Source organism: Lemur catta, chromosome 11, assembly GCF_020740605.2.
Source record: "Lemur catta isolate mLemCat1 chromosome 11, mLemCat1.pri, whole genome shotgun sequence".
Lineage (NCBI taxonomy): Eukaryota > Metazoa > Chordata > Mammalia > Primates > Lemuridae > Lemur > Lemur catta.
In genome coordinates, this window is record NC_059138.1 from 70,312,376 (window position 1) to 70,334,581 (window position 22,206).

Below are 22,206 nucleotides of genomic sequence, written 5' to 3' on the forward strand. Positions count from 1 at the left end.
GAAGGAAAGTGCATTAGTTCATAATGCCCATTCCTGCTACGGGCGAGGCCCCTGTCTTATTTGCTGGTTCTCACAGTGACCCTGACAGGGCCTTATTGCTGATCCCCTTTTCACAGAGGGGAAACGGGCTCTGTATGGTTCAGCCACCTTTACCCAAAGACTCACAGCCAGCAAGAAGCTGCCCTCCCAGTCCCCACCCAGTCTTTCCACTGCGCCATTCTGGGGCTTGTTCCATGTTCAGACACAGAAACCCCACCACGTCTGCCTTCTATTTTTGAGACAATACCCAAGGCCTGAGAAACATTTAGTGAAAATCAGAGCTAGGAAGAATCTGTTTTTTTGTGAAGTCCAGAGAAGCTGACTTGGGTAAGATATCAAAGCTGCCTCGTACAGCAGATTCTCCTCTAGCACAGAGTAGGCACTCAGATAAATCTAATGAAGGCTCCTGAAGAGGCAGCAGCAACAACAGGGGAGGGCTCAGCAGGTGAGGAAAGGGAGACAGAATGGCATTAAGCCCAGGAGAGCACCATGCTGTCAGCTGGCTGGGGTGAGCCAGAGATGGTGGGGCCTGCACTAGCACCAGCTCAGTTCTGAGGGCGAACCACGCTGTCTCCTCTCAGGTCTCAGGCAGAAGCTACTAACTGGCCTCACACCAACGCGTGCCTAACCCTACCCTGTTACCTCACGGGAATGCTGCATGCTCTACGCAAAATGACAAGAGGTACTCTGCATACCAATTCCTCTAGGTCCTGAAGAACTACACCTTAATCTGATTAAGGTGATTTGAGTCCTCAACTCATGATCATGTATTGACATCTGAGTGCTGACTACACTGATGCTAAGCTGAATAATGGTCTCAAACATACCTACCTTCTAATCCCTGAAACCCATGAACGTTACCTCATGTGTCAAGGGGACTTTGCAGGTACACTTAAGTTAAGGCTCTGGAGATGGAGGGATAACACGGGCTTATCTGGGTGGGCCTGATATGATCATAAGAGTCCTTACAAAGGCCCAGAAGAGTCCAAGTCAGAGAGGAGCCAACTCAACAGCAGAGCAGAGGCTGGAGTGATGCACTTGGAGATGAAGGAAGAGACCATAAAAGCCAAGAAATGCAGGCCACCACTAGAACCCGGGTAAGGAAGGAAACAGTTTCTCTCCTAGAACTTCCAGAAGGAACCAGCCCTGCTGACACCTTGACGTTAATCCGCTGAGACCGATTTCAGGCTCCTGGCTTCTAGAACAAAAATTGACTTCCGTTTCTTAAGCCACCAAGTTTGTGGTCAATTTTTTATAGCAGTTACAGGACATTAATATATCTATTCTTGTTTTATGTTAGGATGTAAAGCAAATTTTACATGCAACTAGTCATCCTTGGATTGCTTTAAAATAATCCACCTCTCCCCCCACCCTAAAAAAGTGGGAGGATACAGATGGATACAACAAGAACAGAATGATTATCATTAAAGCTGGGTCCATGGGGTTCATTATATTTGAAAACTTCCAAAACACAGGGTTTTAAAATATCATTTTTAAATTTCTATGCAAGATACCACATTTCTACACCATCCCTTACAGAGCCAAACAAGCCAGTTTATTCCCCCAGCATTAGAGCTAGTGGTTATATCTTTAGTTCAACACCAGATCAGGTTATTGGCGGGTGGTTACGGTCATGCACCATAAAAAGATTGCACCTTTAAATATGTTCTCAGTGAGGTACACAGGAGCCGAGCAACTGAGGAAACATTTGTGTTTTTTAGATCCACTTTCTCCAGGATGGGAGGTCATCCCATGAAAACAATATGCAAAAGTTCTCCAAAGCATATTGCCTTTTTTTTTTTTTAAATGAAACAGGTTCAGAAGGGAAGTATATTGCTTTTTGCTGAACACATATAGGTAAATCCATCTTATGATGATCTCATTTCTAACACAATTCAACTTTAAAAGTAGAAAAACAAAATGTCTCTGAGCTATATCCTAAGCAGGTAGTTTTAGACTTGGGCTTTGTCCTGCTCCTCCAGGGTCCACATTTTTGAGACCTACAATGCCATGAACAGCACTTCTTCATAGCTTATGTACCATCTCTGCCACACCAGCATCACAACCAAAAGGAGGCCATTCTGACTAAGCTGACCCCGCCTCAGAAAGCAAGGCATGTAATAAAGTCACATCCTTCAACCGGGCTGTATTTATTATATGCATCACAAATTAAAAAATAGGCCGGGCGAGGTGGCTCACGCCTGTAATCCTAACACTCTAGGAGGCCGAGGCGGGTGGATCGCTCGAGGTCAGGAGTTCGAGACCAGCCTCAGCAAGAGCGAGACCCCGTCTCTACTAAAAATAGAAAGAAATGATCTGGCCAACTAAAAATATATATAGAAAAAATTAGCCGGGCATGGTGGCGCATGCCTGTAGTCCCAGCTACCCGGGAGGCTGAGGCAGGAGGATCGCTTAAGCCCAGGAGTTTGAGGTTGCTGTGAGCTAGGCTGCTGATGCCACGGCACTCACTCTAGCCTGGGCAACAGAGCGAGACTCTGTCTCAAAAAAAAAAAAAAAAAGAAAAGAAAAGAAAAAGAAAAAAAAAATAAAAAATACCCAGAGGCTCAAGCATTTCCAGCTCACACGAGACCTTCAAAGGCCACCTTATGACTGAGCGTGGGTCCAACCACAAATACCTACACAAACACACACTAAAGCCAACCATACGCATCCTGGTGTAATGACTACGTGTGAACTGAGTCAGCTGGAAGAGCGAACATATTCAAGAGTCCATCAAAACCCTAATTTTCAAACTAGGGCCGAAGGAAAGGTCTCCAATAAAAACCCCACAATTGTTCTGCTGGTATAGAGTAACCAAAAGCTAGGAAAAGGATGCCAACCACATTTAAGATTCAGTCACTGTGGCAGAGCAGCTCGATCCCTCCAGCCATACTTGCCTTCTCCACAGACCCATAGGAGAAGGAGCCACAGGCCCCTCCTGAGGTGCCCGCCGCCACCAGCGTGGACTGCCAGACGTCGGCTGGTCCAGGACCCTTCCGGCTTTGTTACAGGAATTATCATCAATCACTAAGATTCTTTCAGTATGAAAAATATAGCAGGAAGTTTGAAATTAAGGTTTGAAAAGTCGCTGAATAAAATGCAGATTTTAAGCAATAAAAAAAATTTGAGTTAAACGACATTGCAAATTTCTATTACGGATAAAAAGGGATCCCTGATAGCAAAGGCAGTTAAGTTCATTTCCATCATTAAACAATAATTTTCATGGAAAGTAGTATTTATGCAAAACAAAGGAGGTGCTGGGAATAAACTGAGCATTTGGCTAGGAAGAGGGGAACTAAAATCTTCCACAGGGAAGAATTTTTTAAAAAAACATACAGTTATCTTGGGTGACAGCAGGGAGAGAAAGGAAAGTGAGATGAAAATCAGAGACTGCATCACAAACTTAGAGGTGGAGATTAAGCATTTAGAAATTTTTATAGCAGACTGAGACTGACTTCACGTCTGCTAAATCTAAATATAAAAATCAGAGGACTGGACGTGGTGGCTCATAGCTATAATCCCAGCACTTTGGGAGGTCAAAGCAGGAGGATCTCCAGGCCAGGAATTCAAGATAGCCTGGGAAACATAATGAGACTCCGTTGCCCCCCAAAAATTAAAAAAAATTAGCCAGGTGTGGTAGTGCGCACCTGTAGTCCCAGCTACTCAAGAGGCTGAGGAGGGAGGAGGTTACAGTTCGAGGTTACAGTGAGCTATGCTCACACCACTGCACTCCAGAAGACTTTGTCTCTAAAAAAATAGAAGAAAAAAAAAATCAGAGCTTGTCTTTTTGGCTGACTTTAAAATTTCATTTTTCTAATAATTTATTTTCATTTTACTTTTATAAAATGTCAGTGATCAATTCGAAATTTAAAAATATGTGTCCTTCAACACAGGTGAGTAAAAAATGATTTAGAACAGTAATTCTCAATGGAGAAACCTTCACCCCTAAGGGAGTGATTTTAGAAATCTGTGGGTCCTTTAGGATTGGGAGAAGGGGGCTTCACTGACATTTGACAGGCAGAGACCAGGTATGTCATATATCCCCAAAGTTTGCAGGATAGTCCCTCAAAACAAAGAGAGGGCCTATGTCCCGTACAGCTTTTGAAGGTCCTAGACGTTCACACAAAGGAGAAGCCCATTTATCTAAGCCTACAACCTAACAAAGTATTTATTGGTCAATTTTCATATATACTGTATCTTCCAAAACTACAACCATGTAAATCAAGGTATTATATTTTGACCTGCTTATCATCATTATAGAAAATCACTTAACTGACAGCAACACAACGTTGAATTGTCCATATATCATTCCTATATCAGCACCAATATTGGTCCACTGAGGATGCTACATATGGTACAAGCACTTGGCTACTTCATTATGCCTTAAGCTCCGATCATGCCTAAGTATTTATGTAGTGAAATATTATTTTGTATAAGTGATTTCCTTTTTATGTCTCCTTTCTGGTATTACTAGGATATTATATTGATTTTTTTAATTATATATGTAGTAGGTTATATTTTCTATGAATTTCATTTCAGGTTTGTAATTGAGACATTACATAAGAGGAAATTATAGATCTGAATAAAAACACACTGGTGAAATTGGTGTTAAAAATCATAAATGGACTTGTAGGAAATACTAGAGGTCATCGTTATTTCCACATTTGAGAGGACAGAACTGCATATATTTTATACACAGTGGTTGCTAAGAAAAGGGGCTTTAGGGTCAACCTGCCTGGTTTGAATCCCATTTGGCCAATGTTAGCTGCAAAACCTTGGCATTTCTCAGTTACTTTTCTTTACCATAAGGACAGCACTATTCTCTTCCTGTATCTAAGATCGGCTGTAAGAATCAAATGAGAACCCATCTGAAGAGGTTCACATACTGCCCTGCCCATAATCACTGCAACCCACATGTGTATTATTAATCCAAAATTCAAAGGCAGAGTTCTAAAGAGGAGGGAAACATGAGCTAGGAATGCAAAAGCAAGCACAAAAATGAAGGAAAAACGGACAAGTCAAATATAGGCTTGTTTTCTGAAACATCACATTCATTATCATCAGAGTAAGCTAATTAAACAATCTCAAGCTGTTTATCTATACTTGGACACATGTGAGAGGGTAGGGGTTTTGGATACGGAACACCATTAGACCAAGGGAAAAAATCCAGCAAGAGGAACACAAAAATCTACTTGGGTTGATGGTCAAGTTCTGAAAGCATCACACACCCTCAGTTCAACCAACACTTAACTTTACAGAGCACTTGCTCTGGTCTACCAGACAGGAACCTGAGAAATCCTCAAATGTATCAGTGAATAGGGGACCACAGTAAATTATAGCCTTTGGCATACCCACATGGGAAGGAACTCTGAATAGTAAGATTATGTTTCGGATAAGATAAAGGAAAGCCATTCGGCAAAACAAAAACACAAAGGGGAAAATGCCATTAGTATTGAGGCAACCCTTGCCTTTCTGGTTGCCGATTGCTAAAATTAGAAACAGGATTATAGTGCCCAGTCATTTCCAATTGGTTTACTGTTCTAAACCTCTCTTAACCTTGTATATTTTATCCATTAACACTGGAGGCAGGAAGCAATAGGACAAGGCAACAAGTGAAGGTTTTTATACACTTAAATTTAAAATGATGTGCATTACATACACATCTCTGGTGAATCACATGGACAGCTTGAATGCACATTTCATTTTTTAAGACAGTAAGGTCCTGTTCAGCCTTAATTCAACCAAAGTTTGTCCACAAGTAAAAACTAAACTTTAAAGCAAATTACTTATGAGTATTTATTCTATTCTTGAGAAATAAAAAAAGTCAACTCACCTCTTTTGAGATTTAGAAGAGCAAACTATAATCAAAGAAACAATTTAAAATTTAGTTCCAGGTTCTGGATCCAGAAAAAATTTAGTAGGCACATTCTATCCTGTTTTTCCCATTGAATTCAGTTATAAAATCCAGATAGAATATACGAAGCAGCTATTTAAAGACCATGAAAAAGTAAATGATAGCAGATGGATTGGGGAATTTGAGGTACAACTGAACCTAAGGTTCAGTTTATTTGCCCTTTTTTCCCCTTCTGCTATGCCCCAGCCTGAACTCAGGCCAGTATAAAACATGGAAGTTATTTTGTGGATGCTGACAGAACTTAGGAGAGGGTAGTCCTGGCTTGAGAAGCAAGAAAAGGTCACCTAACACACTGATCGACAGCCAGAGCCATGGTTCCATGGGGATGGGTTGAACCTTGTTGCTTTTTCCCTCTGTGATCCTCTCACTTAGCCCTGGATGTGTATACAGTTAAAGAAAAAGTGCACAACCAAGCAGCGTAGCCAAGGCCCTAGCTTTTCTGATCGGAGAACCCAGAAAGGGAAGCCCCAGGGAAACAAAGTACAAGAATCAAAATCATGGAGAGGAAGGAGCTCAGGAGAGTGACTCTAAGAAGTTACTAGGAATCAATAAAATGGATAAACCTCTGGTAAGACAGACAAATTTAAAAGAGAAAAAGATAAAGAAGGTCAAAAAAGTTGCCAGTATCTGGATTAAAAGGGGAGACATCACTATAGATCCCACAGACACTTAAGGAATAATAAGGGAATATTACAAAACTTTATGTGACACTATTAGGCAAATTGGATGAAATGAACCACATTTTTGAAAAGATGAAACAGACAGCCAGAAGAGTACTGTAAGTATTGAAGAGACTGAAATTGAACTTTAAAAAAAACAAAAAACAAAAAACAAAACTAAGGGAGAAATTGTTAGGTGGTTCCATGGGTAAATTCTATCATGCATTTGAAGTAATAATACTAATTCAACATAATTACTTCCAAAAAACATAAGCACAAATACTTTCCCAACACAACAAAACCAAAGACAATACCAAAAAATTTAAAAAATCCTTTATGAACAAAGACAAAATAAGTCTTCAACAAATATGTCAGCAAACCAAATCAAGCAATATTAAAACCCCACAACAAAATCATAGGAATACAAGGTTGATTCAATATTCAAAAAAAACCCAATGCAATTAATCATAAAAGCCTAGAAAAAGTGCATATCAATTTACACAGAAAAAACATACGAAACAATCCAATATTTATCATCGCATAAGTTAAGAAATAATCCCACATTCACTCATCATATAGATTGTCAGCAAACTAGAAATGTCTTTAACCTTGATAAAGAACATCAATAAAAACTGCAGAGCTAACATTTTACTTAATGGTGAAAGACTGAATATCTTCTCACAAAAATTAAGAAAAAGGGAAGGATGTCAACTCTCACTGGAGGTCTGGGAAGTACATCACAGCAATAAAAGAAAAGGCATACACATTGGAAAGGAAGCAGTGAAACTATGTCTGTTTTCAATACACAATTGTCTAAATAGAAAATCCCAAGCAGTCTATTAAAAGAAGCGCCAAATTTTTAGAACTAGTATGTTTAGCAATGACAAATGATACAAGGTCAACAGAAAAAAATTAAACATATTTCTAAATATTTAAAACAACTGGAAATGGAAACTTAGAAAACAGTAACTTCACCCAATAGGATGGCCACTATCAAAAAACAACCACCACCACCACCACCAAACAAAAAAACACCAGCCAAGGCATGCAGTGGCTCATTCCTGTAATCCTAGCACTCTGGGAGATCGAGGCAGGAGGACTGCTTGAGGTCAGGAGTTTGAGATCAGCCTGACCAAGAGTGAGACCCCATTTCTAAAAAAGATAGGAAAAAATTAGCCAGGCAGGCATAGTGGTACATGCCTATAGTCCCAGCTACTTGGGCAGGCAGATTGCTTGAGCCTAACCAGGGCAACAGAGCGAGACCCTGTCTCCAATTAATTAAAAACAACAACAACAACAAAACAGAAAATTACAAGTATTGAAGATGATATGGAGAAATTAGAACACTTGTACACTGTTGGTAGGAACGTAAAATGGCACAGCTGCTATGCAAAACAGCATGGCCGTTCTATAGGAAATTAAAATAGATTTGATGTAACATCCGACAAAAGAATATATACCCCAAAGAATCAAAAACAGGTTCTCATATATACAGAAGAAATTAGCCAGGCATGGTGGTGTATGCCTGTAGTCCCAGCTACTTGGGAGGCTGAGGCAGGAGGATGGCTTGAGCCCAGGAGTTTGAGGTTGCTGGGAGCTAGGCTGATGCCACGGCACTCTAGCCCAGGCAACAGAGGGAGACTCTGTCTCAAAAAAAAAAAAAAAAACAGAAGAAGATATTTGCAAACCACATATTTATTTGACAAAGGACTTGTATCCAGAATATATAGAGAACTCTCAAAACCAACCAATGATACAAAACAACTCAATTAAATAGCAAAAGACTCAGACACTTCAAAGAGGATATACAAAGGTTAGTTATTAGGTACATGAAAAGATGCTCAACAATCACTAGCCACTAGAGAAGTGCAAATAAAATTACAATGACATACCACTGTACACTTACTAGAACAGCTAAGATAAAAAATACCAACAGCTGGGCATGGTGGCTCCTGTCTATAATCCCAGCTATCCAAGAGGATTGATTGAGGCCAGCCTGGGTAACATAGTAAGACCTTGTCTCAAAAAATTTTTAAAAACCCTAAATAAATAAATAGCATACACACATACCCCCAATAATACCAAAGTGCTGGTGAGAATGCCAACCAACTGGATTACCCACAAATTGCTGGTGGGAACACAAAAATGGTACAGCTGCTTTGGAGATGGGTTTGTCAGTTTCCTATGAAATTAAACATAAAGTTACCACATGACACAAAAGATTAGAGGTTGCCAGGAATTAGAGGAATGTGGGGAGGCAGTGGGGGGGGGGGTCTGACTGGAAAAGAATATTATGGGGGTGAATTGGGTTTTTTTGGTGTGATGGAGCAAGCCTATATCCTGACTATGATGGTGCTACACAAATATATTAAAATGGTATATGTAAAAAGGGGTTAACTTTTTGTGTATGTTAATTTCAAGCAAATTTAGTTCCATACTTTATTATAACAAGTTAGGGGGCAGGAAGACATCACAAACAAGATGTCATAAAGAGAGCCAGTGAGACTAACATCTTCCCCAACCCCTGTGCCAGGTCTCCTCCTCTGCATGGCATCTGTCTGTATCCTGAGGGCTCCTTTCCAGGAGGAACAACCCAGGAGCCTCCACTTTATCTGAATGGTGTGCCACCATCAATGGACTTCAAAATTCATTTATCTTAAAGGATGATGAGAAAGATTTCCTGTCTAGCAGTGTATTTGTACCTAATAATGTAAGCTTTTCCTGACCACCAATCCCAAGCAGGGTTGTTTTATGTTTGTTTGTTTTGTTTTCATTAATAAATCAGGCCTACTTCCCTTCATTTTCTTCTATGATGCAGTAACTTATTTGTATTTTGGATCCCTATCAAATGAGTGCCACATTCGTCCTTAAAATATAGCAAATTTCAACTTCTAATGAAAGTATTTAAGTTAAATCTCCTACAGATGGAAAAGGGTCTCAATGGTGAAAACAAGATCCCTGGAATAAGGTACAAAAATACAAGTTACCTACAAACTCACCACACTACTGTTAGTGTTTTGACTTTTGCTCTTCTGGGCTTGTCCTTTTTCACGTGTGTTCTTAAATGGTTTATATGAATAGTTTGGCTGCTCTCAATTTTTTTAAACATTTTGAAATAGTTCATTTCCCCCACTGTAAAAGAGAAAAAAGGTAGGCACACAGATATCCCATAAACTATAAGCTAATTCTCAAAGCCCATCTTGATTTAAGATTTATATCTACTTAGTTTGATCCACTATTGTTTATGTTGCGGCATTAGTTCGAGCCAAATTCACATTTTATTCAGTTCAAGTGCTCACTGCTTAACTAGTTTTACAAAAAGTGAAAACTTAAATGTGGGATTAGGAGTTTTGCTTAAATATGCTTCTGTGTTTTCAAAAACAAAAGAAATTAAAAACCAAAAATGGAGGGGAAGAATATGGGACCAGGGGAGGGGTCCAACCGTACTGTGTGAGGCACTAAAGTGTGACTTAACCTTATTCCTAACTTCAGATTCATCTCACCACAGTTCTTTTTGTCTCCCTTTTTGACTCATGCTACTTAGTAATCTACTTGGTTTGTAAATGATTTTTCTAAATTCCTGATTGCCCTTCTAGAATAAAGCATAGGGTTATAATTCAACTTCTTATCCTACCATTTATTTGTTCAAAAATGTTGTCAATTGATGCCAAGCACTGAGTATAAACCTCAACAAGATAGTTTCCGTCTCTTGAGATTCTCATTCTAGCAGACAAAACTCTTACCTCACATTTAGGGTATTATTTGGCCACAGAAAACACCAAGGATATAGACAAGTATTTTGAGGGCTCCTGGGAGTTCAGAACATACATGATGTGATCATAACACACTACGGCCTCAAATTCCTGGGCTCAAGTGATCTTGCCACCTCAGCCTTCCAAGTAGTTGGGAGTACAGGTGCGTGTAAAATAGGCTTTTTAAAAGTTGCTTTGTCTGTTTGCCTGTCTGGCCATGGAGTATTAAAGTTTGGATAACTATTACCTTATTTCCCAACCCCAAGTAGTTAGCGTCTCTTGGTTTTCATTCATGTGTTTACGTTTATTCCTAATTGCCAATCTAAACTTTGAAGCAGTGTAAAGATCACGTTAAAAAGTTCTGCCTGGGCTGAGTGCAGTGGCTCACACCTGTAATCCTAGCACTTGGGGAGGCCAAGGTGGGAGGATTGCTTGAGGCCAGGAGTCTGAGACCAGCCTGGGCAAGAGTGAGACTCCATCACTGCTTTTTAAAAAAAAAAAAAACAAAACAAAACTTTAGCTGGGTGTGGTGGTGTATGCCTGTAGTCCCCGCTACTCAAGAGGCTGAGGCAGGAGGATTGCTTGAGCCCAGGAGTTTGAGGTTGCTGTGAGCTAAGCTGATGCCACAGCACTCTAGCCCACGTGACAAAGCAAGACGGAGGGAGGGAGGGAGGGTAAAACTAGTATATTACTATTCTGCAAACACAATTATGAATCAAAGCAGTAACAGTGGCATTTCACATCACAGAGAGAGAGAGAGAGAGACATTACACACCTGATGGAAGAACAGACAGCCACCTGTTACTTTATCTTGTCCAAACAAACAAAAGTGAGCTTGAGTCTAATCCAAGTCCCACAAGGGTAAGAGAAACATGTTAAATGACTGCACGTGGATATAGTTCAGCAAAATAAGAATGTGGAACATTATACAGAACAAATAAACCGGCCAGGCGCGGTGGCTCATGCCTGTAATCCTAGCACTCTGGGAGGCCCAGGTGGGAGGATTGTTTGAGCTCAGGAGGTTCGAGACCAGCCTGAGCAAGAGCGAGATCCCTTCTCTACTAAAAATAGAAAGAAATCATCTGGCCAACTAAAAATATATATATAAAAAAAAAATAGCCAGGCATGGTGGCGCATGCCTGTAGTCCCAGCTACTAGGGAGGCTGAGGCAGGAGGATCGCCTGAGCCCAGGAGTTTGAGGTTGCTGTGAGCTAGGCTGACGCCACAGCACTCTAGCCTAGGCAACAGAGCGGAGACTCTGTCTCAAAAAAAAAAAAAAAAAAAGTTGCTAATCAGAACAAATAAACCAACTTCAATAAATATAATGCAGAAGGAAAGGAGGGAGGAGGAAAATAAAGGGGACCTACTGATTCTTAGACTTCAAACAGACTGACCGAGATGATCTTATTTGGGTCCTAACTCAAATCAACTTGTAAAAACTGAGATAATCCAGGCAGTATGACTGCTGACTAGATTTGATATTTCAAAGTTACTATTAATTTAATATGTGAACTTTTTAAAGAGTCTTACATATTGAATCACGCCCTTCCCCCAAATTCATACGATGAAGTCTTAATTCCCATTACATCAGAATGTGACCTTATTTGGAGACAGAGTCTTTACAGAAGTAATCAAGTTACAATGAGGTCATTGGGGTGAGCCCTGGTCCAACATAACTGCTGCCCTGTCTGCGAGACACAGCACACTGAGAGATGGCCACTGGGGTTACACTGCCACAAGCCAAAGAACTCGGAGAGATACTTCAAACAAATACTTCCTTCACAGCCCTCCAAAGGAACCAAACCTGCCGACACCTGGGCACCTTGGACTTCTAGCCTCCAGAACTGTGAGATAATAAGTTTCTGTTGTTTAAACCGCCCGGTTTATAGTATTTTGTTATGGCAGCCCTAGCAAGCTAATATAGAGACGTTGTCTTTTAGAGACACATACTGAATTATTTACTGATGAAGTGATACATAACATCTAGGATTTGCTTCAAAATAACCCAGAAAAGGGAGAAGAGGGTGGAGGTACAAATAAAACAAGAGTGGCTGATCAGATATTGATAATGATTGAAACTGGGTTTCATTATATTAGTTTTTCTATTTTTATGTTTCATATTTTTCACAATAAAAGATTTAATTAAAGGGTATAAAGACCTTTAAAGATGATTTTATATGTATATATATATAACTATGGAGGCACAGGACAAAAGTCCAGGCATCACAGGGCAGGGCAAACACGAGGTTAGCAGGGTGGGGCCAGAAAGACTTGCCTCATCTCCCATTCAGACACCAGTCACAGGGAAACTCTGGCATTCCCCTGCACACAAACGCCGGGTTATTTTATCATGACAAAGTGTGACCCATCCCATAGCAGCCATGCATGAAGAACTCTATTGTTCACAGTTCTTTAAAGAGTTTACCAATAACTTCCCCCAAAGAATCCACCAGGCTCATTTCACCACTCATAACCACATATTTCTTCTCCCAGACCTGGGGAGGATCCAGTTTCTACTGGGTTGACTGTCAACTTTCCAGGGCATGTTGAAACCAAATAAACGATAATAACTACAAGAAATATAAATTTACCTGTTGGGGGAAGTATTGTTAGAATAACCTGATTAAGAGCAGAAACTAACACATTTCAGCTGCATGATCCTGGACAAGTTACTTTACCTCTCTGTACCCCAGCTGCCTTATCTGTAAAGTGGGTACATGAGACTGTTGTGAAAATTAAAATGGGTTAGGCCAGGTGCAGTGGCTCATACCTGTAATCCCACCACTTTGAGAGGCCAAGGCAGGATGATCACTTGAGGCCAAGAGTTTGAGACTACTAGCCTGGGCAATAAATATAGCAAGATCCTGTCTCTATAAAATAAATTTTAAGAAAGATTAGATGGGTGTGGTGGTGTACACTCGTAGTCCTAGCTACTCTTGGTAAGTCAAGGCAGGAGGATCACTTGAGCCCAGGAGTTCAAGGTTACAACAAGCTATGATCTTGCCATTGCACTCCAGCCTGGGCAACAGAGCAAGAACCTGTCTCAAAAAAATAAATAAAATGAAATGGGTTGATTCAGTGTCTACTACATAAGTGCTTAATAAGTGTCAGATCTTAATTGGCCAAGTCTTCAAACTCAGGCCACTGTGAAGAAGAAAATCACATACCCAGTTTATCTGCTACTACTTTATTTAAAACTACAAGCTGTCTTTGCTGCAAAAGGCAACCTTTACATGAGTTATTTCTAATATTTACCTTCAGTGACTCCCATTATTTCTTCATGCTCAGTTCACAATGTCAACTCCACTGTTTCTACAGATGTCTTCTGTGTGAGTTAAAGTAGCTCGTGTTGTTAGCTTTGCAATGTCAATAATGTTAATATTTAAAATGCTTCTCATTCAATTTCTATTCAGCTTAATTCCTGAATCCATTATAGACCAAATAGCACCTGACCACGACAGCACCAAAAATCAAGCAGCACTTGGACAGAAGAAGATAAATGACAGTGCCTGCCCTTAAGGATGTCAGCATCCAGCAGGGTCTTCACCTAACACACTGCCTAGTCTCTTCACCTGGAAGTCATTCCATCTGCCCCTAATCCTCAAGACAGTTTTCCAATTCTCAGTACACATCCATTCAAGGCTTACAGTGGGGTCTGAGCTATTAATATTTTGTATTAACCATGGTATTGTTTTATTTTTTCCCTAACATGGCATCACTACCTTCCACTTACATCCTTATTTCCCCGCCCATAGTGCTCACGAAGTCCTGGGCTCAAGCAGTCTTCCCATCTCGGCCTCCAGAATAGCTGGGACTATAGACATATGCCACTGCAGCTGGTCTTATTTAAGTAAGGACTCCTTTGGTTTCCCTTCTTCTGCCAGAGCCTCACTTAGTGATATTCATCTTCCCGGCTCAATTAGCTCCAGGAAAAATCAGATATCCAAGTGTTAAAGCAAAGCCAAGAAACATTCTGGATTTTCTAACAAGACTGTGATTTTAAAGTATGCATTCTTCATAAGGACCTGTCAGACCACATATTCAAATCTTTGGCTCAGAAAAACATAGTAATTCGGTCATGGACGATGTCACGGCCCTGTCAGCATGTACAACCTTATGATGCAGATGATGTAACTCAGACCTTTTCCCAGAGAGTAAACTCCAGAAACAGCACTGTACTTTCCTCACCAGACCCCAGAATGAGAGCCTAACTTGCTCTTTACTCTCTGACCACTTAATTTATATAACCGATGAACCTCATACTCCACTTCAGGGAAGTTACCCCTTTTGATATTTGAGTACTTATTAGGAATTTTGTTTCTTTTAATGGGAGAGTAGAAAAACACTTTGAGAACTCCTTTCCTAAGACCCTGGCTAGTTATTTTTTTACATACAGAAAGACATTCCTTAAATTTAGAAAATGGGGCCCACTTGAGAAATTGAAGAAAGCAAAAGGATCAAAGGTGTTAAAGGCAAGTATTCTGCTAGGGCTTTATCCCAAAGCCCTATCCTTATTCACCCAAGGAGGGGCTCTCAAATCCTAGTCTCACATGTACCCCTCCATCGGAGCATCTGTGAGGATCCAGAGCCCTTGGGCAGCAGGACCTTTCCGCAGAGGAGCCCCCTCCAGTCCTGGTCACACCAAATCTACTCTCTAAGTGCCTCAGGCAAGACAGTAAGGGGCAGAGAGAAGCACTTTTCTCCCATTTCCTCTCTACATTCCACATATTTGGTGGAAAACAAACCTATTTCTCTCTAGCAGAGTCCTTCAAAAGATTAGTTTCCCCCTATATTCATCTGCCATAAACATTCAGCAGAATTCAGTACCCATAAGTGCTTTTATCATCATACAAAACTAAATGGTTAGAAACCATTTAGCCCCTGCCTGACACACAGCATGTAAGATATGCCACCAAGAGAACTTCAGAGGAATCCCCTTCTAGTTATTCAGTAGTATATGGTGGTATAACAGTAAGTACAAGGATGTAACAGTGATATAAAGGTAACAATCCAGTTATAGATCTTAGGAAATGTCACATATCACAAGTATTTCTACCGTGGTCCCAGATTCTGTTACTTCTTTAGTGACCTCACAGAAAATGGCTTACAAGATGATTGGAAGAATAGGGCAGGGCTTTTTTGCCTTTTTTTTTTTTGAGACAGAGTCTCGCTGTGTTGCCCGGGCTAGAGTGCCGTGGCATCAGCCTAGCTCACAGCAACCTCAAAACTCCTGGGCTCAAGTGATCCTCCTGCCTCAGCCTCCCAAGTAGCTGGGATTACAGGCATGTGCCACCATGCCCGGCTCATTTTTTTCTATATATTTTTAGTTGTCCAGCTAATTTCTTTCTATTTTTTTTAGTAGAGACAGGGTCTCACTCTTGCTCAGGCTGGTCTCGAACTCCCGAGCTCAAACAATCCACCCGCCTCGGCCTCCCAGAGTGCTAGGATTACAGGCATGAGCCACCTCGCCCGGTTGGGGAGGGTTTTTTTCATTTCTAGAACTTTGGCTGCATATTAACCTTTGGGTTCCAAACGCCTTTTCGGCTTTGTGGTGCTGAGGCTAGGACTCTGCACACTCTTATCACTCCGTTGCCAGCTGTTCCCTGTTAATTTCTGCCAATAGAAGGTACTAGAGGGAGACTGGAAGGCAGGAGTCGGGGGAGACAGGACATGATCTTCTGTTTGCCAGCTGTTCCTACCCAATTTCAGCCTCTGGCTGCTCTGGACACTCCCAAAAAACAACTCATAACCTCCCTTCTCTCCCCATCCCAGGGGCCAGCCACAGGCAAGGAGCTCCCATTGCTCAGAAATCGGAGTCTCAGCCACTCAGGGCTCCTCCTGAAGTTTCTAGGATCTGATAACTTCCACTTCCTCCCATTGACTTCCCAGCCCTGGGGTGGTAGCTGCTCGCTGTGGTCACTAGGCTAGATTCTCTTTTGTTCTTTTGTCCTCCAGCAACTGTGTGATTCACCTGGTGAAATATCTGGTGTGTTTTCTGGGCTCCTGGCTGGATTTAACTGAGACAAGCACAAAAACTTAAGGTTGAAAGGTGGTGAATTTCTTGTTCAAACCATTGCTAAAGCGTATTTGTGCATTTACATGTACCAGATACTATTTTAAGGGCTTTAGCGGGCACAATCTCACTTAGTGCTCAAAGCAACCCAATGAGATGGCCACTCTCATAATCCCCATGTTAGAAACTAGAAAAATGAGTCCCAAGGAAATCAGGAAACCTACTGAGAAATCACATAACTAGATCATATGACTAGAAAGTAGTAGAGCTGGATAGAATACAATTCTAAGTTTGAACCCAAAGGATGCCACATTTCTTGCAAAAAACAAAACAAAACACTTAAAAGCCTTCTAGACATCCCATGCTGCTTCAAAGGGCTATTTACGCTGTCAACAAATAACTTACTATAGGCATGTGAGGATAACAAGAAAGCAAGCATAACTCTTATTTTATAACAGTCCCCCTTCCTTTTTTCATGCCACTGCGTGTTTAGTGCAACAGTATTATTTGTCCTGTGGAACGTCCTATATTCTGGATTTCATGGCATCATCCAATTTGTCCCTCTATTTTCTGTATTTCTTGTAAACTCAAAGTTAGACTGAGACTGAATCCAGGTAAACCTCTATTATTGGCCAGGCGAAGTGGCTCACACCTGTAATTCGGGGAGGCCAAGGCAGGAGGATCACTTGAGGTCAGGAGTTTGAGACCAGCCTGAGCAAGAGGAGACCCCTCCACCCCTAATCTCTACTAAAGATAGAAAAATTAGCTGGGCACGGTGGTGTGTACCTGTAGTCCCAGCTACTCAGGAGGCTGAGGCAGGAGGATCGCTTGAGCCCAGGAGTTTGAGGTTGCCGTGAAGCTAGGCTGACACCATGGCACTCTAGTCCAGGCAACAGAGCAAGAGTTTGTCTCAAAAAAACAAAACACACACACACACACCCACACACACCACACACACAAAAACCCCACCTCCATTATTGAGATAAGAGCATTTCATCTATAGTGGTCTGTATTTCCCTACTGCATCAAAAGACCAGGAGGCACATGTCTAGTCATTCCACTTTCAGTGATTCTAAAATTAATGAGTGGATTCAAAATCCTAATCCTTCCATTATAATGGGAGTCCAGAACTGTAAGTGCAAAATTATCACTGTCTATGATAAGGCTTTCCCACAAGACAGCATATCCAGTGCATATAAATAAAAGATATAAAAAGTGATCCTTCTCGAAAATAAAAAATAGTATTCACTCAGGTCATCAAGGAAAGAAAACATGTAACAGCTCATCCTACTCCTAAACAAAGCTCAATAAATGTTTTTGTTGATAAATATATTAAACAATCATTACAACTGTAAAAGGGGGTCAAAGGTGAAGAGTTCCAAAGTCTAGTTCCAAGCTTCTTACAATTCAGTATGTGTTCTTGCTTAATTCTTTTAATCTTATATGCTTATATTTGCCCATGTGAAAACAGAGATAATGTCACCAACTTGGCATTACCTCAAAGGACTACAGGGAGAGTAAAATGAAATACGACAAAGTTAGATTTGGCAAATAAAGATTTATTTTATTTGTTTGCTTGCTTGCTTTTAAAAACAGGGTCACTGTGTCACCCAGGCTGGAGTGCAGTGGCTTGATCATAGCTTACTGCAGCCTTGAACTCCTGGGCTCAAGCAATCCTCCTGCCTCAGCCTCCCCAATAGCTGAGACTGACTACTACAGCAAGCCACTGTGCCCAGATAATTTTTTACTATTTTTGTAGGAGCCAGGGGCAGGGAGAATGTCTCAGCTACATTGCCCAGGCTGATCTCCAACTCCTGGACTCAAGCGATCCTCCTACGTTGGCCTCCCAAAGTGCTGGGATTACACACATGATGAGCCACTGCACCCCACCAAGATCTATCCTGATTAGATTTTACCCAGAATGAGGGAAAAACACAATAAACTGAAAGCCAGAGAAGCCACCAAAAATGCTGTAAACTGGAAGTTTGAGAAGCTACCTCAATCTAAATTTGAAGAGATACTATGAATGAATTAAAAAGAAACTCTGCCACTAGCCTGTAACAGATGTTAGTATTCCAACAATTCACTTAAAATTGGCTGCTACCATTTGATTATTTCACTGAAAGCTACGTTATACTAGATGTGGTTTCTGAACAAAAAGTCATATTAAATTACATTTTAATATCATATTTAATATGGCCCATCTTAAAATAAGACCAAACTAGTATTCTTGATATCACAACATTTGATTTGAGGACCCATCCCTTAAGCTACTGAATTCCCTAACCAAATGTTAATCTTAAAACAGAAAACATATAAGGTTTAATCTTATAAGTCACTGATTCCATCGACAAAGTAGTTTTTAATACATTATATAAATTGAAATGTATTCAGAATATACCAAAGAACCAACCCATTCCTGCAAGAATTAAACTCAATAATACTGTTCTGAAGATAAATGCTGTATAAGATATTCTGAGCACAAATCATTTGTTACCAAGCAAGGGACACTGACTGGAGAATCAGACTTCAGACCAACTTCCCTCAGCTCACCACCAAGCGTACGTTTTAACCAAACTTTGCATTTTGATGAGGGTTCTGGATTAGTGAGTCATCAAATGACACTCTAGAAGACTAATCTAAAATACATAAAGCTAATTACTCTTGATTTTTATATTAGAAATATATAAAAGCTGAGCAGTTTCTCTGTGCCACCTTCTCCAAGTAGGTTTTAAGAACTTTGAGCTTCCAAGGCCAAGGCGGGAGTACTACTTGAGGTTAGGAGTTCGAGACCAGCCTGAGCAAGAGCGAGACCCCCTGTCTCTACTAAAATAGAAAATACGAGCCGGGTGAGCACCTGTAGTCCCAGCTACTAGGGAAGCTGAGGCAGGAGGATTGCCTGAGCCCAGGAGTTAGAGGTTACTGTGAGCTAGGCTGACGCCACAGCACCCTACTCAGGGCAACAGAGCAAGACTCTGTCTCAAAAAAATAAATAAATAAAAAAGAAAAGAAAAGGAAGGAGAGAAAGAAAGATCTTTGAGGTTCCATTGTTTGGAAAAGTCAGACATTCTTCTCTTATCCCTTCAAGTACTGGTGTCTTAAATTCTCACCTTGACATTATTATGATTTAGAAATTGCTGACACAGGCTATCCAATTGTTCTAAATAGTTTGTATTTATACACAATCACTACAGTGCCACCATCTGAGCAAAAGGAAGCAGAATAATATTTTAAAATAAAGCATAAGTAGCAGGTATTTATCTTTTAAAAAATTGGCCAAAGTGGGAGCTTCATATTTAAATACAATGGCCATCTGCTGGGCAAGGTGGTTCATGCCTGTAATCCTAGCACTCTGGGAGGCTGAGACAGAAGGATCGCTTGAGCCCAGGAGTTTGAGGTTGCTGTGAGCTAGGCTGACGCCATGGCACTCTAGCCTGGGCAATGGAGTGAGACTCTGTCTCAAAAACAAACAAAAAAACAAACAAACAAACGCAAACTCATCAGAAAGAACTCAAATTAACAGAGTACTATCTTGATGGGACTGTATGAGGAAGATTACCCAAAAATATATTTCAACTCTTTTTAATCTCAAAGACTATATTTAAAAGATATACTGTGCCCTTACAAAGAAAAACCCACAATGACACACAGGTATAAGAGAAGAATTTTGTGTTCTGGCATACCGAAGAGTTGAGGGAAGGAGAAAAGGCTTTGGAAAAGCTAACAACAACAGGCACAGATACTTAGATCTTAATTTTAAATACAGAAATTCTTACCTCCCACTGTAAGTGAGGCGGGATATTTCGTATCTGAAGTTTTCGAATCCTGCAGAAGAATTAAGATGTTTTTTAAAAGAAAAAATTATAAAAGCAAAAAAACATTAATAGCCAACATGGAAGAAATATTAATTTTATATTAACTATAAACCAATATAAAATAAATACAGCTTAAGAACAAAAAACAAAGAAAGTCACAAGATACACACTGAGATCCAGCATTACTGGATTTCTTATGACTTATTTTACAAGCCACTATAACTGGCAGATGTGATGTTTGAAAAATATTTCATCTGATGACTACATTTTAAGTTCAAATCCTTTAGCCTCAAATTATGCATCCCAGGACACAAAGAAACCTTAGTTCAGATGTTCTTACTCTAAGATCACAGCAAAAGAGTCCATGAATAAAATTCAGAGAACTCAAAATTTGGGGGGTAGGGACCCACAGGGGGAATCATGCATTTATCTTCAGTATCCCCTAACTAAAATTTAACAGTTCCTTCAATTATGAATGTTGGCACTAAACCACAGAATCATAGTACTTACAATTTTGACATCAATATAAATCAGATATTTTCATACCACATTAGGTTGTTGCAGATCTTTAAATATCATCCTACACTCATTACTGTGAAATTTAGATGTGTTACTAGAACTTGTTACTTATTATGTTAAGAAGCACATATGAGTTTTAACATTTTGCTAACTTCATTTCAAAATAATTGGTTTCCCTTTATAATCTTATGTATTTTATGCATTTTTAAACATCCTGAAATATAAGAGATCCATAGGTTTCAGACTGCCAAAGGAGCCCGTGGTATAGAAAATGTGAAGAATCCCTACCTTAGTTCAAATGCCCCCCAGCCCCTCCCAATGTGTGTATATGTGACATAAAAGGAGTAGAAATAACACAACTGTATATTAATTGAGATTATACTATAGATGCCACATGCCAATCACCTCCTTAGAAAGGAAAAGAATTTATGGTCAACTAGCTATTAAAAACAAAACTAAAACAAAAATAACTAGCAATTGAGCATGACATCTCAAGTGACATAATTTAACTTTTAAAATTAGGACTATAGAAAGAAATAAAATTTTTAAAAAAGAAAAAAGAAAACCCCATAAAATTAGGACTACAGTGAACTTCCCTTTCCAAGTCAAATAATCGAAGGTTTTGAAGACCCATAGCAAAATGTTAGTCTAGATTCATAGCCTAGTTCTTTGCCTCTTCCCTTTCTCCAAAAGCATGAGAACAAACAGATGCTACCCTTGTTGCCAATCCCTTTGAGAACTCCAAAGAAAAACTAGATTAACCAAATTCAGGTATATCCCATCTGCAATCGTAAAATGGAGGGAAGAGAGAAGCACTTTTACATCATTTTTAATGACAGTAAAACAAAGCATAATTATAAGGGGAAAATACACCAGAGAAATGTTAACTTAAGAAAAAAAAATTCCAAACACCTAGTTTAAATTTACAGACAAAATACTAGTTTGGGATTTGTTTTAAAATAACTCATGTATCAACACCTATGTGCACATATGGAAATAACATTCATCGGAAATCAAGCAGGTGGGAGGCGGGAGGAGGGGATTTCACACCTAAAGGGTACAATGCACACTACCTGAGAGATGGACATGATACAAAAGCAATTTATGTAACCAAATCGTTTGTACCCTTGTAATATTCTGAAATAAATTTTTAAAACAACAACAAAAAAAAACTCCTGTGCTAATAACTGTTAAAGCTGCAGGACAGGTACTGTCTCTCTGCTTTTGTATTAGTTTTATATTTTCTATAAAAGGCTTTAAAAATATACTAATAAAGACTTTTAATTTGTAGATTTCACAACTGCTATATATTGTTCCAGCTAAAAGCAAAATTGCTAACACTGTATAAATATTTACCCTGGGTAACCAAGGAGGTAAGATTGCTACATATATGCAAGTACTAATCAGTTTTAATCAAGTATCTGACACAGTAAGGATTAGCAGCATAGTGTTAAGAAACTAAGTATTCATCCTCACTGGATTCATTTCTTTGGGT

At 39.9% G+C, this 22,206-nt stretch overlaps 1 protein-coding gene across 2 annotated transcripts in view; it reads right to left on the reverse strand.

Annotated features, from left to right (window-relative positions):
* Positions 1 to 22,206, reverse strand: part of IGF2BP3 (insulin like growth factor 2 mRNA binding protein 3) — a 119,312-nt gene that overhangs the window by 61,056 nt on the left and 36,050 nt on the right. For both annotated transcript variants that reach the window (XM_045564330.1, XM_045564331.1), the window contains exon 3: positions 20,154 to 20,202. In XM_045564330.1, the coding sequence (XP_045420286.1) occupies positions 20,154 to 20,202 (49 nt within the window). The remainder of the gene's footprint in view (positions 1 to 20,153; positions 20,203 to 22,206) is intronic.